This window comes from Pelodiscus sinensis, chromosome 10 (assembly GCF_049634645.1).
Source record: "Pelodiscus sinensis isolate JC-2024 chromosome 10, ASM4963464v1, whole genome shotgun sequence".
Lineage (NCBI taxonomy): Eukaryota > Metazoa > Chordata > Testudines > Trionychidae > Pelodiscus > Pelodiscus sinensis.
Genome location: NC_134720.1, coordinates 10,660,755 through 10,678,650, shown reverse-complemented (window position 1 = coordinate 10,678,650; position 17,896 = coordinate 10,660,755). Strand labels below are relative to the sequence as shown.

The 17,896-nt window shown below is 41.3% G+C and overlaps 1 protein-coding gene across 6 annotated transcripts in view; it reads left to right on the top strand.

The window, feature by feature from the left end:
- PIK3CB (phosphatidylinositol-4,5-bisphosphate 3-kinase catalytic subunit beta) overlaps nt 1-17,896 on the top strand; it is a 229,428-nt gene that overhangs the window by 71,074 nt on the left and 140,458 nt on the right. For all 6 annotated transcript variants that reach the window (XM_075937524.1, XM_075937519.1, XM_075937522.1 and 3 more), the window contains 5 exons: nt 1,301-1,480; nt 2,848-3,018; nt 9,263-9,352; nt 15,933-16,184; nt 16,984-17,080. In XM_075937524.1, the coding sequence (XP_075793639.1) occupies nt 1,301-1,480; nt 2,848-3,018; nt 9,263-9,352; nt 15,933-16,184; nt 16,984-17,080 (790 nt within the window). The remainder of the gene's footprint in view (nt 1-1,300; nt 1,481-2,847; nt 3,019-9,262; nt 9,353-15,932; nt 16,185-16,983; nt 17,081-17,896) is intronic.

Here is a 17,896-nt window from a genome sequence, read left to right as displayed (position 1 = left end):
GACTCCCTTGAGTTAGCTATGGTTAGGGGACAAAAGAGGCACAGGTGGTCTGGCAACAGCTGCAGGATGGAAGGCTGATGTGGATCATACTATTTTGAGATTGAGAAAACATTGAATTGATTTTGACTTAGTTTATTATGGTTCATTTTTCCATTTGAGGAGCTTGGCTTTCTATCAAGAAGTCTATATAAAATAAGACACAAAACAAAAGTATGCAAGCTAGACCACACTTTATATTTTCTAAATTACTTTTAGAATGATTACATCTTTCTAGAGTACTTTTCATTTGAAAACTATGTGAGTTATTACAAATTAATTTGTGTATAACATGCTGAGAAGGGAGAGGGGAAAAGTTTCTATTGAGGAAATGTATTTCTCCTTTAATTTCACTGTATCTGTGGTTCTCCCAAAGAAACTTTTTAGGTACAGTAACTACATAGAGGAGCAAAAATAGAGGATCGTGGTCAATATGCAGATAAGCTTCGAAATCAATCTAAAATGTTTCACAATCTTTCTCCCAGCATAGTTACCTACTCCCCTTGTGGTAGTGGTTTACCTACAGCACTGGGAGAGGTCTCTCCTACTACTCTTGCTGTGATCACACTGCCGCACTGAAATGTTGCCATGCCTGTGCTTTCTAAACTTTCAAGTGTATAGACAAACGTTAGATGATCACCTTTTTGGGCAGGGTATGTCACTTGCTATTTGTCCTGAACTGGTTGAATCCACTAGGCACTGCTGCAAGACAAATAAAAATTGAAAGTTGTATTCAGACAAATATGTTTGATTTACAGCATACAAACTCACAAGCTTAAAACAGACTTAATATAGACTTCGTTTTCCTTATTTAAGCTTTGCTGCAAGTCAAGGGCTCTCAAACACTGTGTTCTCATATTATTGACCCCTTTATGATAAAATTTTAAAATAAGTCATAAATAGGAAACACTAAACTGGGCAGTCAGTTTTGGTAGACTAAATATTATTTCTACTTAAACTTTTGCCCTCTTAAAAGTTCTCTTGATGACTATCAGAAATAGGAGACCACCTCATTCTGGCACATATTTAGATTTCATATTTGCACTTTCAACATAAATGAAAAAAAATTACAAAAATCTATAGGCCGTTTGAAATATATTGAGCAAAATTCTCAAAAGCACCTAAGTGATTTAGGCTCAAAATTCACCTAGGTGCTTCTGAAAACTCTCTTGTATGTACAGCATGGCATGAAACTTGATATTTTTTCCTTACTTTTAATGCATTTTATATAAGTTGAGTGTTAAAATGTCTCTTATTTTATTAGGATGTATTTAGTTTTCAAGTGTCTCCTAACATAAATCCTGTCAAACTGAATGAATTGGCAATCCGAAAACGTTTGACTATCCATGGAAAGGAAGATGAAGTTGATCCTTATGACTACGTGTTGCAAATTAGCGGAAGATTGGAATATATTTTTGGTGACCACCCATTAATTCAGTTCCAGGTATTGAAATTTTTTGAATTTAAGCTAAAGGTGAGCTTTTCCTGGGAAGAAGCAAAATTAATTCACTATTGCCCTGGAAAAAATTACCTATGAAAGCTCATGATTCTATATAAGTTTGTTAGTCTCTAAAGTGCTACAGGGCTACTCGTTTTTAAAGTTACAGATTAATATGGTTACCCTGGAGTAATTTCTACATTTTTTTTAGAACTGGGTTATTTATTTTGGAAGCATTATTGACCCCAAAAATACATTGTTTTAAAATAAATTTCACAAGGATTATCATATGGAGAAGTAGAATGTATTTTCTACACAAAGCTATTTTATGTTGTTTATTAGAACCAATTTAGTATTAATTAGTATTATTCAGAAAATAAGAGCAATGTGAGAATATTAAAAATAAGCCTGACTCTTTTTTTCCTTCCATAATCCTGCTATTTCTGATGTGAAATGTGGTCATAAGCTTAGAATTTTTGTTTGTCAGTATGCTGCAGGCTGCTTTTCTTCCTGTAAAATAATAGTATATCTGCACTGTTGCTGGCTTGTAGGGATATAAGAGGTTAACCTATATGATAATACTTATCCGTATCGGTTACCAGTTAAACTCTGCCCCTTCCCAGGGCACTGGCTACACTCTAATGAGGCAGACTACTTTGCAAGCCGTGCTCTTGAGGCGTTGGTCCCACTGCTTGGGAGGTATCTGGTACCGAGGGAGTAGGAATTGCAGAGCCCACAGCATGGGGCAGCTGGTCACTTGTGAGCAGAGCCAGCACCCAGGAATGGGGCTTGCAGAGCCCACAGTGTGGGACAGCCAGCATCTTGGGCATGAGGCCGGTGGCAGGGGACATCTTGAGAGTGGCCATGAAGTATTTTGGAGTTGTATGTATTGAATGTCATTAGTTTATTTCAGACCAACTCTCCAGTTTATTAGGGGCCTTTTGAATTCTAGACCTCTAAAGTGCTCTCAGATACTCCCTTCTTGGTGTCATCTACAAATTGTATGAGTATACGCTGTGCCATTATCTAAGTTACTAATTAAAATATTGAACAGTTTCAGGACAAACCTCTGTAGGACTCCTAGATATGTTCTCTCTTTGGCCACAAGCCATTCTCTCAAGCCATTACTTTTTGAGAATTTTTTTTTCCAGCCAGTTGTGCACCTAACTTATAGTATTTTCATCTACACCACATTTCCCTAGTTTGTTTGAGAATGGCTTGTAGGGCTATGTCAAAAGCTTTTAATTAATCTCATAATTTAATAAAATTAATATGAAGTTTGTGAATGAAATTTAGCATGAGTTGAAATGGTTTTAAACAAGAGGAGAATTAGGATTATCTGCTTGTAACAACTATTTTCTGTCTGGCTTCAGTATATCCGTAATTGTGTGATGAACAGGACTCTCCCTCACCTGACACTGGTTGAGTGTTGCAGCATAAAGAAAATGTGTGACCAGGAAATGATTGCCATAGAAGCTGCCATAAACCGAAAATCATCCAACTTTCCTCTTCCTCTGCCACCAAAAAAAACACGAACAGTTACTGTAAGTTGATATGGAGAACATTTACCACCAAAAAGAAAATAAGACACACCACTGTTGACGCTCTGTATGTTTTTCCCCTCATACTTAGTCTGTTGTTGTTCAAGATGTTACATGAAGGGTAAGAGGCCTTCTAGTCTTTACCTTGTCCTTCCATTTTAATTCTTTGAATCTCTCCTAAATCAATGTCTGTTTTCCACCCCTATTACTGACCCTGCTTTTTACTTCAAGCTAGAAGAGTAAGTGGAGAAATTAAATGAGGGAACAGTTGATTCCCAACTTCAAATGCATACTGTACTCTACATCAGCTGCAGTCTTGTCTTCATCAGCTTGTCTACTTCTTAATGCAAATTTGCTGTATTGTGCTGCTACTTTAGTAAACTCTGAAAGATTTTTACCAATTCTTAACATGCCTGATAGTTGCATTTTAAAATGCAACTATCCGTCTATCCTGAGAATGTGATGGTAATTTATATTAAGTATGATTCCTGGAAACAAGCTAAAACCAGACCCCTGTTCAGTAATACAGTAGTTACTGTGAAGCTTGTTTTTAAACAACTTGTATGTTTGAACATAAGAATGGCCATACTGGGTCAGACCAATGGTCCATCCAGCCCAGTATCCTGTCTGCCAACAGTGGCCAATACCAGATGCCCTAGAGGGAGGGACACAACAGGATGCAAGATGAATAAACTTGAAACCTACAGGAGATAAAATTTATTATTCTGAATTGTCAGTGGCTAATACTGAGTGTATGTTGCCTCCAGGAATAGTTTAGTCCCAAGAGGTGGTTCATATGCATTATTTTCTCTTTCTCCTTCAGGGTATCTTAAATGGTCTTGTGGCTACAATAACTGGATTCTTCTTCGCTCATTTTTAAAAAATTCTTATTCATTAATTTAAAATATATAATCATGTATTTTTAGCTTTATCCATAAATATTGTGTAATCCTCCTCCCCTTTCCTCTCTGGGTTTCTCTGGAGCAGGCAACACTAAGTGTGTCTGGGTGCTTAGTGTTCTTGATATTAAAGGAGCTCCTGAGTATCCCGGTGGTGTTGGATAGATGGGAATCATCTATCCATCCTTCTGCTGTAGTTCCTTACCTCTAAAGCAATTCAAAATCAGGGGTGCCTTCACCTGGCTGGTCCCTGTGCACACACAGTGGCATGCCTTGAACATCCAGGAGTAAACCCATTATAATTCGAATCTGTGGCATGGATCTAACTCAGAAATGTCAGTTATAAATAATATGAATCTAATGTACTTAAGTAAAGGTTCATTAATACTAATTTAAAGAAACAAGGTTGGACAGACTAAGATTAAACATCACTCGTAATTTAAATTCAGCGTACAGTTGAGTGAAATCAATTAAAGTATACAATAATAACTGAAATTTAACATGGATTTTCACTACCCCCATTCATCCCACCCAGAGTATACACTGCTCTGGATTTCTGAGTCCCTGATGCTTGCATGGGCACGCTTGAAGATCTGCAGCTGGAGTGGCTACAGCACTTTGCAAGTCCTAGGTGTCAGTCTAGCCAAGGCAGCAAGCTATACAACCCATCTGAAGACTGAAGCTAATGCCTGCAGCTCAGAGTCTTGGTTCATGGAGCAGACCACTCTCTCTTCTCAGACTCAGTCTCTCTGCTGTGCTCCTTCGTGTGCAAGCACTTCTTTCCCAAGCAGTCCCAGTTACTCTCAGTTCCTTCACTGCAGGTGCCCCAGGCATAACAAGAGTCTCTCCCCTTTAGGGACAGCCCCCAACAGCCTCTGAAGCTCCTTTCCTGATGAAAGCCCTGACTATCTATCAGAGGCAGGCTCTAGCTTCCAGCAGCAGCTCCTGATCTTGAAAGAGCTCCACACCAGCAAGCTGGTTCTCCTCTCCACAATGGAGCCCACCACTTCCCCCTGCACTGCCTGGAAGAAAGCAGTTCCCCCATTTTTTCCCAAGGCATCATGTGATTTTTAGTCTCTAAATCTCTAAGGCTATATCCTAATTATTAGGAAAAACTATTTTACTAGGAGGGTGGTGAAGTACTGGAATGGGTTACCTAGAGAGCTGGTGGAATCTCCATCCCTAGAAGTTTGTCTCAGCTTGACACAGCCCAGGCTGGGTTGATTTACTCAGACTTCAAGGTCAGAAGGGACCACTATGATCATCCAGTCTGACCCCCTGCACAGTGCAGGCCACAGAATCTCACCCACCCCCTCCTAGAATAATGCTCTCACCTATATCTCAGATATTGAAGCCTTCAAATACTTTGAAGACCCCAAGATGCAGAGAATCCTCCAGCTGTGATCTGTACCCCATGCTACAGAGGAAGGCGAAAAAACCTCCAGGGCCTCTGCCAATCTACTCTGGAGGAAAATTCCTTCCCGACCCCAAATATGGCGATCAGCTAAACCCTGAGCATGTAGGCAAGACTCACCAGCCAGACACCCAGAAAGTTCTCTATAGTAACTCCTATCATCCCTCCATTGACCTATTTACCACTGTTAATGGTCAATTAGTTACCAAGATCATGTTATCTCATCAAACCATCCCCTTCATAAACCCATCTAGTTTAATCTTGAAGCCAGCTAGATCTTTTGCCCCCACTACTTCTCTTGGAAGGCCGTTCCAGAACCTCACTCCTCTAATGGTTAGAAACCTTCATCTAATCTCAAGTCTAAACTTCCTACCTACTAGAGAGCTTATATCCATTTGTTCTTGTGTCCACATTGGTATTAAGCTTAAATAATTCCTCTCCCTCCCTGGTATTTATACCTCTAATATATTTAAATAGAGCAATCATGTCCCCCCTCGGCCTTCTTTTGGTTAAGGTAAACAAGCCAAGACTCCTTGAGTCTCCTTTCATAAGACAGGTTTTCCATTCCTCAGATCATCCTAGTGGCCCTTCTTTGTACCTGTTCCAGTTTGAATTCATCCTTCTTAAACATGGGAGACCAGAACTGCACACAGTATTCCAACTGGGGTCTCACCAATGCCTTGTATAATGGCACTAACACCTCCTTATCCCTACTGGAAGTACCTCGCCTAATACATCTCAAGACCGTATTAGCCTTTTTCATGGCCATGTCACGATGGCGGCTCATAGTCATCCTATAATCAACCAGGACTCCAAGGTCCTTCTCCTCCGTTACTTCCAACTGATATGTCCCCAGCTTATAACTAAAATTCTTGTTATTAATCCCTAAATGCATAACTTTACACTTCTCACTATTACATTTCATCCTATTGCTATCACTCCAGTTTACAAGGTCATCCAGATCTTCCTGTATGATATCCTTATCTTTTTCTCAATTGGCAATACCTCCCAACTTTGTGTCATCCACAAATTTTATCAGGACACCTCTACTTTTGGTGCCAAGGTCAGCGATAAAAAGATGAAATAAAATTGGCCCCAAAACTGATCCCTGAGGAACTCCGCTAGTAACCTTCCTTCAACCTGACAGTTGACCTTTCAATATGACCCACTGTAGTCTCCCCTTTAACCAGTTGCTTATCCACCTCTCAACTTTCATATTAATCCCTATCTTTTCCAGTTTAACCAATAATTCCCCATGTGGTACTGTATCAAATGCCTTACTAAAGTCAAGGTAGATTAGATCCACTGCATTTCCTTTATCTAAAAAAATCTGTTACTTTCTCAAAAAAGGAGATCAGGTTGGTTTGGCACGATCTACCTTTTGTAAAACCATGTTGTAATTTCTCCCAATGCCATTAGCCTCAATGTCTCTAACTACTTTCTCCTTCAAAATTTTTTCCAGGATCTTGCATACTACAGATGTCAAACTAACAGGCCTATAGTTACCCGGGTAGCTTTTTTCCCCTTTCTTAATAGGAACTATATTAGCAATTCTCCAGTCAAAAGGTACTACCCCTGAGTTCAGAGATTTATTAAAAAATTTTGCTAATGGACTTGCAATTTCATGTGCCAGTTCCTTTAATATTCTTGGATGAAGATTATCTGGGCCCCCCGATTTACTCCCATTAAGCTGTTCAAGTTTGGCTTTTACCTCGGATATGGTAATATCTACCTCCATATCCTTAGTACCATTTGTTATGTTACCATTATCCCTAAGCTCTTCATTAGCCTCATTAAAGACTGAAGCAAAGTATTTGTTTAGATATTGGGCCATTCCTAGATTATCCTTAACCTCCACTCCATCCTTAGTAATTAGCGGTCCTACTTCTTTTTGTTTTTTTTCCTATTTATATGGCTAAAACACCTTTTACTATTGGTTTTAATTCCCTTTGCAAGGTCCAACTCTACCTGACTTTTAGCCTCTCTCTCACTTTGTCCCTACATGCTCTAACCTCAATAAGGTAGCTTTCTTTACTGATCCCTCCCATCTTCCACTCCTTATATGCTTTCTGCTTTTTCTTAATCACCTTTCTGAGATGCTTGCTCATCCAGCTTGGTCTAACACACCTGGCTATAAATTTTTTCCCTTTTCTTGGGATACAGGCTTCTGACAGCTTCTACAACTTTAACTTAAAATAATCCCAGGCCTCCTCCACCTCAAGATCCATAATTTCTTTAGTCCAATCAACTTCCCTAACTAATTTCCTTAATTTATTAAAGTTAGCCCTTTTGAAATAAAAAACCCTAGTCTCAGATTTATTTTTGTTTATCCTTCCATTTAATTTGAACTGAATTAGCTCATGATCACTCGAGCCAAGGTTGTCCCCTACAACTAGTTCATCTATGAGGTCCTCGCTACTCACCAAAACCAAATCTAAAATAGTATCCCCCCCCTTGTTGGTTCAGCAACTACTTGATGAAGGAATTCATCAGCTATCACAACTAGGAAAATCTGAGCCCTGCTATTATTACTAGCACTTGTTCTCCAGTCTATATCTGGAAAGTTGAAATCGCCCATGATTGCACAGTTTCCATGAGTATTTACTTCATTAAAAAGGTCTCTATCCATATCCAAATTGGATCCTGGTGGTCTGTAACACACCCCAAGCGCTATCCCAGGGGAGGATCTGATAGTTTTCTTTCCCAATGTGACTTTTGCCCAAACAGACTGTCTTCTCCATTCCATCACTTTTTATTTCTTTACAATCTACCTCATCTTTGATATACAATGTGACTCCACCACCTTTACCCTTATTTCTGTCTTTCCTAAACAGCACATACCCTTCAATACCTGTACTCCAGTCATGCCTAGTATTCCACTATTTTTCTGTTATTTCTATATCTGCTTTCACTTCCTGGATCAATAGCTCTAGTTCCTCCATTTTGTTACCTAGGCTCCTCGCATTGGTTTACAAACATCTTCATTTTTGCTGAGGTCTCTTCCCCCTCCACAGCAAAAACAAACCCCAAAGAAGTCCCAATATCCAAATTCCCTTTATAAACTCCCACTCAAACTCCCATGTTTACAGCTCTGTTTGCTGGCTCCTGTGCCACTGCAGCTATCTATGCCACTGCCTGATTAGAAGGCTACCTTTATAGGACCCCTAATCAGTGAAGCCCCGCCCCCTAATCAGGGCTTAGTTTCTCTCCCAGCACACTGCCCCTACACATACAAACAATACACATACAAAACCAAATACAAACTTAGTTGGGATTGGTACTGCTTTGGGCAGGGGGCTGGACTTAATGACCTCTTGAGGTCTCTTCCAGCTGTGGCATTGTGGGGGGGGGGGCTGTCTGCTCTGTAACCCAGTGTGGTGTGGTGGTGGCATCTTGCTGGTTGCTAGGCTTGGTCAGTGGGCGATCTCCACTGGCGGCTATTTGTAGCACAGCCCAGCAGGACAGCGGATGAGTCACGTAGGCAAGGGTCTCCCAACCTGTCCGACCAATTGTCTCCCAGGGAGAGAGACAAAGAGAAGAAGGCAGGGTCCAACTCCTGGCTGGGGGGCAGGGCTGGAAGGGAGGCAGTTACTGTCTGGGAAGCACGGGAGAAGGGGCTAGGGAGGGGGCTGGGATTGTAGGGCCCCAGCCACCCCCCATCTCCCCTCCTGGCCCCAGTTCCTGTAACCAGATTACATCTATGCTGTTCTGTATCTTGGAGAAGCAATAAACTCCCTCAATCCTACTGGCTGGCAGAGTCTGTTCATGCCACTGTGGGGGTGCAGGAGATGGGGAAACCCCAACATGCCGTCACACCAGCCTATGATTCCATGATCTTCCCAGTAAAGATCAGATGCTCCTATAGTAAAGGATATTTAATAGATAAAATACTAGATCACTAAACTACACTTCTACCTTCCTGTTTTCCTTGTAGCTGCTGACTCAGAGTGTCTGGGATATTAGCTATCCTTTCAAGATTATATTATTTAAGGGTAATAAATTGAACACAGAAGAAACTGCCAAAGTAAGTAATGTAGAACCTAACACTGGGAGATGTTCTTTTGACTAATCATTTTAATTTGCAAAGTGTTTACTGAATGTCTGCTCATAAAGGTTCCAGTTCAGTAAGGGCCTTAAGCAATATGCCTAATGTTAAGCACACAAATAGTCCCAGTTGCGCTATTCACCCACTTAAAGACATGTGCTTTAGTGCCTTGCTGAAAATCAGGGACAAATTAGACAAATGCTTTTCCAATGTTTAGAGTCAACTTGACACTAAAGATATGCATTCAGATTGATCTATTGTGATCTATATAGCCACGTAATTAAACAGATTAAATATGAATGTACTTTTGATTCAACACTAGATATACTGTTTTATGTATTTCTGATTAAACTGTATCTTGTATAAATCCAGGGTCTAGATCACATACTGTTATGAAATCTATCCTGTTTATAATGTTTTAAACTTACAAAACATAGAATAAATGCAACAGCACTTCTGGTAAAATATAGATGGCTACATCACACACTACAAGTCATTAACACATGGGAATTTATTGAACAATCCCACACAACTACATTAAGACCTTACAAAGGTGTTTGCATCTGAAATAGGAAAAATTCATACTGTTCTAACTTGTTTGACAATTAAATAAAGAATAGTCAGATTGAGGGGCTGGCCTATATTAGGGTATGTCTACACTACCACCCTAGTTCAAACTAGGGTGGTAATTTAGGCAATTGGAGTTGCAAATGAAGCCTGGGATTTGAATTTCCCGGGCTTCATTTGCATATTACCGGGGCCTGTCATTTTTAAATGTCTGCTATTTCGGACTCCGTGACCCGCGGCTACACGCGGCACGAACTAAGTAGTTCGGATTAGGCTTCCACGAGGAGTAACGGTAGTTCGGAATCCGAACTTGCGGACATTTAAAAATGGCGGCGCCCAGCAATAGGCAAATGAAGCCTGGGAAATTCAAATCCCAGGCTTCATTTGCAACTCCGGTTGCCTACATTATCACCTTAGTGTGGTTAGGCTGATGTAAGCTGCCTTGAGTACCTGGTGCATGCAATAAATGTTGATAGCAAATTCCCTTGTCACTATGGTTCTTCTTCCATTTTGTTTAAATATGCATTTTGAGCCAAATATAAGATGGACATTTTCTATCCAAAGCAGGATAGTTTGTTAATTAATTCATGACTACTCACTGCACAACTTAGTCCCCAATATTGCCTGAAAACTTCAGAAAACGTCTTTCTACATTTTGATTGTGGACCTTTAAACAAAATCAACTTCATTTCTTCATTAAAATGAGTCACTAGTAAATCTCAAAAGATTTGATGAAATGTTGCTAATAAAATCCTCAAGCTTCTATGCTTATCTGATTCTTTGGGGGTTGGACTGAATCTACAGAGGTAGGAATCTCTTGAAATTGATAGTATTTCTTCATTTTGGCATGAACACAAATGCTAAGACAACAGCTTGCCTTGAAAATAGATCCATGTTCTTGGTTCTGTGCTTTTAATGAATGACTAAAGTGTTCTGTTCTTCGAGTGGTATCCCCATGGGTGCTCCACTCTGGGTGTTGGTGCATCCTCGCACCAGTGACCAGAGATTTTTTCTAACAGTTTCCACCAGGCCACGCACATGCCATGGCACCCCCTTGCATCGTTGGTGTCTGTTAGGCGCAGTGCAGCCCCTCATTTCCTTCTCTACCATGCTCAGCAGCTTCTCTCTCCACCGTTTCTATCAAAAAAACAACAAAACAACCTATTACCTATAGTTACCTCATTTTTCCAAGTTTAGGCCCCTACCCTACCCCAATGCCCCCCAAAAAAAGTTCCTCCTAGGAGGAGCCACCACACCACTCCTTGCACAGTTTCTAAGCCACCACCTGGTTTTCCTCAACTTACAGCCCCAGCTACAGAGCCTAATTCCCCAGCCCATACAGACATAGAAAACTGTCAGAGGGTGAGAACAGGTCCCCTGCGCACAACTCGTCCTCTTCACCAGACGAGGCAGTTATTGTCAACATCCCACCACCAGGAGACAATTCAAAGAAGTTTCAAGATCTTTTTAAAAGGGTAGCCCTGACACAGGATCATGACCTATAAGAAATACAGACGAAAGAGTTCTGTGAATGCTACTGTCTCCTACCTCTTCCAGAATAGCACTCCCTATGGATGAAGCTATGGATCCAGCAGACATTTGGCAGACTCTGGCTTCCATCATTACAACCAACAAAAGAGCCGATTGCAAATACTTCATTACACCAAAAGGAATGGACTTCATTTTTTTTTTTTTTTTTAAAACACACATTCCCTCCCCCCCCCCCCCCCCCATATGACTTTTTAAAGACAAGGTCTCTCTACTATGTACCCATCCCAAATTCCTCCCTGAGCTGCACTCATCCTTCCACCTCAATCAGACAATACACCTTCCTATCTCTTTCCCCAAACCACATGCCAACTCCTTCGAGATGATGCACACACTTGACTTGTGCAGAGCACTCTTTATCTAATGAACTAGACCTTTTCACGTCTGAGACAGTTTGTGTCAATAGTGACCAACAATAAGGGCCAGGCCCTCATCACAGACTCGGTCACTGGATTTTGAACTTTATTAAGCTCTGTTACCCCCCCAATCATATATGGTCCCTCCAGACAATATAAATGCACACTTCACCAAAGCCATGTCTACTTCAATAGCATACACACAAGAGACATTTGTGTAGCTGCCCCTTGATCCTTGGACCACACTTCTGCAAAGCACTACACATTTACGCAGGAACCTCTCTCCAACCTGGAATTTTCTAAGGCAGTTCTTTCCACTGCTTTTCTGCCAGATCTGAAATCCCTACTTCCCTAATTCAGAATAGCTTTGTAGTCATTTAATGTGGAGCACCCATGGGGACATCTCTCTCTTGAAGAGGTTACTCACCTTGACGGTAACTGATGCTCTTCAAGATGAGTGTCCCCGTGGGTGTTCCATAACCTTCCCTTTCCTTCCCTCTACTTCAGAATTCTGGCCTCCTCACTGGCATTGTTCCACGGTAGAGAAGGAATTGGGGAAGAGGGGGCTCATGCATGTGTGATGCCTGCCACCTAGGAGCGCGTGGCCCCAGGGACGTTGCTCTAAAATCTCCAATTGATAGCATGGCGCACTGACCTAATGTGGAGCACCCACGGAGGAACTCATCTTGAAGAGCATCCATTACTGTTGAGGACAAAGACAAGAAAGGGGATCAGTTGGCTTATAGGCCTTCTCTTGCAACCTAGGCAGCACCAGGCTTTTCTGCTCGGTCATTGTCACTGGTACTAGAGGTTCATCTCCCCTCCATGCCAGAGGCCTTCCAGGCTGCTCAGGACATGCAGTCCATGCTAGTACCGGCACCCACAGCACCACCCATCTCAGCAAAGGAGGGAAGCCGCCATTTGGCACTCAGTTGCCGAGCCGTGCATGGTCCTGCTCATCTCCTCAATCAGAAAGGAGTGCGCCCTGAAGCATTCTAAAGTCTGGAAGGGACAGACTAGGGCAGGATGCAAGGTCACCCACGTCACTGGTGTCAGTGTGCAGACCCATGAAGGCGCATCCCCCAGTACCAGTGACTTCAAAAAGAAAGTCCGTCACCTTACTTGGTGTACACTTTAGGAATGTTTCCCTACACCCAAGGTACCGCTCACCATGCTGATACTCATTAGAACTGAGTTATTTCAACCATCGTGGCATGTCTAGCTGCTCTCTATTTTCATCCCTTCACCAGAGTTTATCTCTGAGCCGTGGTACCCCCACACGAGAAGTAGATCCATAGAGTACTGAAGTCCATGCAGGGACGTACGCCCTTCCTGGTCACAGAGGTCACCATTGTTCCTGGAGTCCTGATAGAGGAGATTGCTCCATCTGGTCCTTCTCTTGGCCATTGTGCAGCATTCAATCCTGCAACATTGCATCAGACTCTGCCTCCAGTACAGACCTCAATACCACACTCGGTTCTTCAGGTGCTGACACAGGGCACACCATGACCTCCGATATAGTGGCAGGCCAGTGGTGCCCCTGGGGGTTCCCTGTCCAACCCCAGGTTACCTGCTGTGGCCAAAGCTTCCCAGGCTCCTATGATGCTTCCAGCTCCTTGTAGGCAACTAGCTAAGACAATGGCACCAGCAACTTTGCAGGTGGAGAATTTGGTGAATGATTAACACTCTCCTTCCTGGAGGAAGGATAGTCAGGCCTAACCTCTTCTCCCTCCTAATTGAATAAGGCAGTAACAGCTTTGCTACCGGTAGTACCACCAGACAGCCTGAGAGTCCACCAGGATCTCATGAAGTGGATGGCAAATGGCTTGGGCCTCCAGGTGGAGGAGGATACAGATTCCCTGTTCAGTGTCCTGGGTTAAATGGGACCTGCCAGGGTGAAGCAGTAACCAAGATTTCAAAAGCCATGTGGCAGACCTCCAACTGAAAGCAAAGTAGGGATATAATAGTATGTTTGATTTAACTGATAAGCAAAAGCTAGGGTATGTCTACACTACAAAGTTAATTCGAACTAACAGCACCAACTGTAATAGACATCAAAAGTGAAATACAGGTTGCATCTCCCTTAACTGGGATTCTCTCATCTGGTAACATCTGTGGTCCGGCATGACCATGGATGCTCCTGGATGAGAACCCCGAGGCATGAGGACCAGCAGCTGGGAGACCTGTGAGTCTGGCAGCAGGGCCTCAGCAGCCAGGGCAGTAGCGGTGCCGGGGCAGCCTAGGCATTGGTGGAGTGCTATTTGAGCTGCCTGCCACCCCACCCAGCAACGGGGACTGAGACCATGGCTGCCCAGGAGGGGAAGTCTGGCCACACCAACCCAGACAGCAGTGGAGCAGGAATATCCTTGGGCAGCAGCAGCAGTGTGATTGGGGCTGCTTGCCTCCTGTCAGCAGGGCTGGGGCTGCAGCCACAGCAGTTCTGTAGGGGGAAGCCAAGCCGGGCTGTGGCAGCATGATAGAAGCAGTGGAGCCAGGGCCATGTGCCACCTAGCAGTGGGGCTGGGGCTGTGGATGCAACAACCTGGGAGGGGGAAACCTGGCCATGGCCACAGCAGCCCAGCAGAAGCAGCGCTGCTGGCCATGTACCACCTGGCAGTTAGCAGAGCCAGGACTAGGGCTGGTCAGCAGGCAGCCTGGCTGGATCGAAGGAACCAACAGTGAGGAGGAGCAGGGGGCTGCAGGGCTGGTGTCAGGAGACCTCCTGTTGTCCGGCAAATTCCCAAGGGTGCTGGACCAGGGAGGTCTAACCTGTACGTTTTTTTCAAGGTTTGACCTAGACATGGCCAGGATATGAAAATCCCTTCCTGGGGGGAGGGGGGGGGAAAGGTATTTTCAAATGTTATTCTAGAAACAAAGCATCAAAATAAAAGGTGTTTGTTTTTTCCCCATGGGCATTGTTTTTGGCTTCCTGGCTACATGCCTGGAAGCCCATTTTACTTGTGATATTTGACCAGAGCCTGGTTGCTAGTGAAACAGAGTATCAGTGCTTAGCCTCTTTTCCCTGACCCAATCTCCAGGCTAGAAAACCTTGAACTCTCTGCTTCTGTAGCATCAGGGCTGGAAGAGTGTAAGAGGTTCATAGAATCCATAGAAGATTCAGCTAGGAAGACATTCAAGATGTTAGCTAGTCTAACTCTGTGCCAGAAGCCATAACAATCCCAACTAAATCCACTCCAGCTAGGGCTTTGTAAAACTGGGCTTTAAAAACGTCTAATGGAGATTCCACAACCTTCCCTAGATTGAGTTTCCAAGCTGTCATTCTTTCCAGCTGTGGAGCTAAGGGGAGGTTATAATGCTAAGAACCATAGTGCTTGGTCTCAGCATCCTCTCGAGAATTTTCTTTCCAGTTTCACTTTCAGAAAATGAAATTAAAAGAGCCTTCTAGGGGTGCATCTAGACTATATTCCTCTTACATTCCGATCGCTTTTTTTAAATGTGTTTAAAAAAAAACAGTCTAGACAATTTTTTTGGGGGGGGACCCTTTTTTGAAAGAACCCTTATTCCTGAAAAATTGAGGTTTACAGGGTTCTTTCGAAAAAGGTGGGTTTTTTTCCCCCAGAAGAACCATGTCTAGACTGCTTTTTTTTTTAAAAAAAATGTTCGAAAAAAGCAATCTGACACGATTATTCAAATGAAGTGTGAGATTTGTAAATCAGCACTTCATTTGCATTTTCTATTTCCTTCATTTACTTTCCTCTTTTGAAAGAGGAATGTAGTCTAGACATACCCTTGGAGAACAACAAGGGAGTTGTCATTTTGATTTTCCTGACCAAAAAAAAAAAAAAAATTGTTTGTGAGAAGGATTTTTAAAATCAGATAATCATTTCAAAATAGGGATATAAAATCCCATTTAGTCAGCTTAAATGGGATCCTGTGGCTAGGCCAGGCCTAGCTAGTTGATAAGCAACATCTGGTAAGGGTGATGCTTACAAGTTAACCAGCTAACTGCTGACATGTCTATTTCAAAGAAAAGCTTTCTACCAGCTCTTAACTTTTTAAATAAATATTACTGGTGTGTGTGTGTGTGTGGAATGTTTTTGGACACTTCTGTCACACCTGTATTACAGGTTCATGTCAGAGCTGGTCTTTTCCATGGAACTGAGCTTCTCTGCAAGCCAATTGTAAGTGCTGAAGTATTTGGGAGAAGTGAACATATTTGGAGTGAAACACTGGAATTTGAAATCAATGTCTGTGACTTGCCAAGAATGGCTAGGCTGTGCTTTGCCATTTATGCTATCATGGATAAAATGAAAACTAAAAAGTCAACCAAGACAATTAATCCCCCCAAATACCAGACCATCAGGAAAGCTGGAAAAGTGGTAATGCCTCCATTTGTTTTTCTTTATTGTACCTCTTAATTGTACTGAATTATATATTTATTTTATCTTCTCACCTTGGAAATCTGAAATACAAATAATAAAAAAAAAGATAACCTTAATTGGAGTAGCGCCCAGTTTAAAAAAAAAAAAAACATATGAACGTCAGATCTGAGACCTTATTTAAAACAAAAAAGGATTATTTTTCCTCAATTTGTTAATGCCTAGTGTTTTTTCTTTTGCAAAAGAACTCTTTTAAAAAGGGATATTGTGAAAAATCACATTTTGAAATATTCATATGTATTACAACATTTAATATTAAAAGTAAAATATTAGTTTAAAAAAATTCATTTTCATTTTACTATTCAGTTTTTGGATTTCATGTACTCTGATCAATGTTTACATTTGAATATCCAACACAGGGTAATATTCTATTCTTACTGTGATTTGTAAAACATTTTGGCCCTTCCCTCACACTGAAAAAGGCCATGAAGTTAAAGTACTTGACAATGACTCCTTAAATTGAAGATTAAAAAATTGTTAGTATTTTTGAAATTGTATTCGTATCTTTTGAACAGGACTGATCCATAAAATCATATATTTGTCTTCAGTTCAACACTAGAAGTTAATGGGAATTAGGTACTTGTTGAAAGTTGAGCATGTGTTGAATTTGCTTTCCTGAATCAGGGACCTAGTTTAGAGCAATTTTTTACTAATTAATTTTTCTAGTGCATTTACCATTTAAAAATTTCAAATGTATTTTTAGATTCTGTTTAAACAGTTTTGGTTTTTTCTTCAACAGCACTATCCTGTAGCATGGGTAAATACTATGGTATTTGACTTTAAAGGACAGTTGAAAAGTGGAGACCTCTTACTGCACAGTTGGACTTCATTTCCTGGTAAGATTTGATTTGCTGTATACCTTAGCATACTCATGAGACTAAAGAGCACCATTAATTTAGGATTATGATATTCATTGCTTTTGCCTGCCGTTATCACTATTCCAAATAGGGAAAGAGCTGATATTCTCAGTGCATAAAATGTCTATGTACCTTCAATAATTAGCTTTGTTTTCCTTTTGATGTTCTGTGGAGTCTACTTACCTTGGTGTTTTTGCTAAAATTCTCCAGTTTTCTTCAATCCTTCTCCCAAAAATACCAAATTTCTTAGGGATATTTATTTAGTTTGGAAATCCATATATCTTGGAAGTGTTATCTGTTACTTAATAAGGGCCCTTTGAAAATGGTATTGACTGTTATTTCTAGCAATTTATAGGGTTTGACATGTTAGGAGCCATTTCATTGCTTTTGTTAGTTCTCATTGCTTTTGTTAGTTCAGATTCCTATGTCATAAAAAGCCCATGATTGTTTTGGTTACAATGAAATGTGGCACTTACATTACATATTAAATTACACTGTTTTACTAAGCAACCTGTATATCTCAGTGAAGAAAACTTAATTATAATAATCATTCCACTTGTTTTGACTCAAGATTAATTGGTTTGTCATGTTATATACATTACAGAGAATCTGTTCAGCAATTTAGAGATTTTAATGTATAATCATTTATCCTTTTTTGTTTATTTTAAAATCATGCTGAAGATACTCATTCTGAAACATCTGTATCTGGTGTAAATTGGCTTAGCTTCACTGAGGGTCAGTGGACTATGCAAGTTTACAACTGCTGTCAGTAAATCCCAACTACTTGTAACTGCC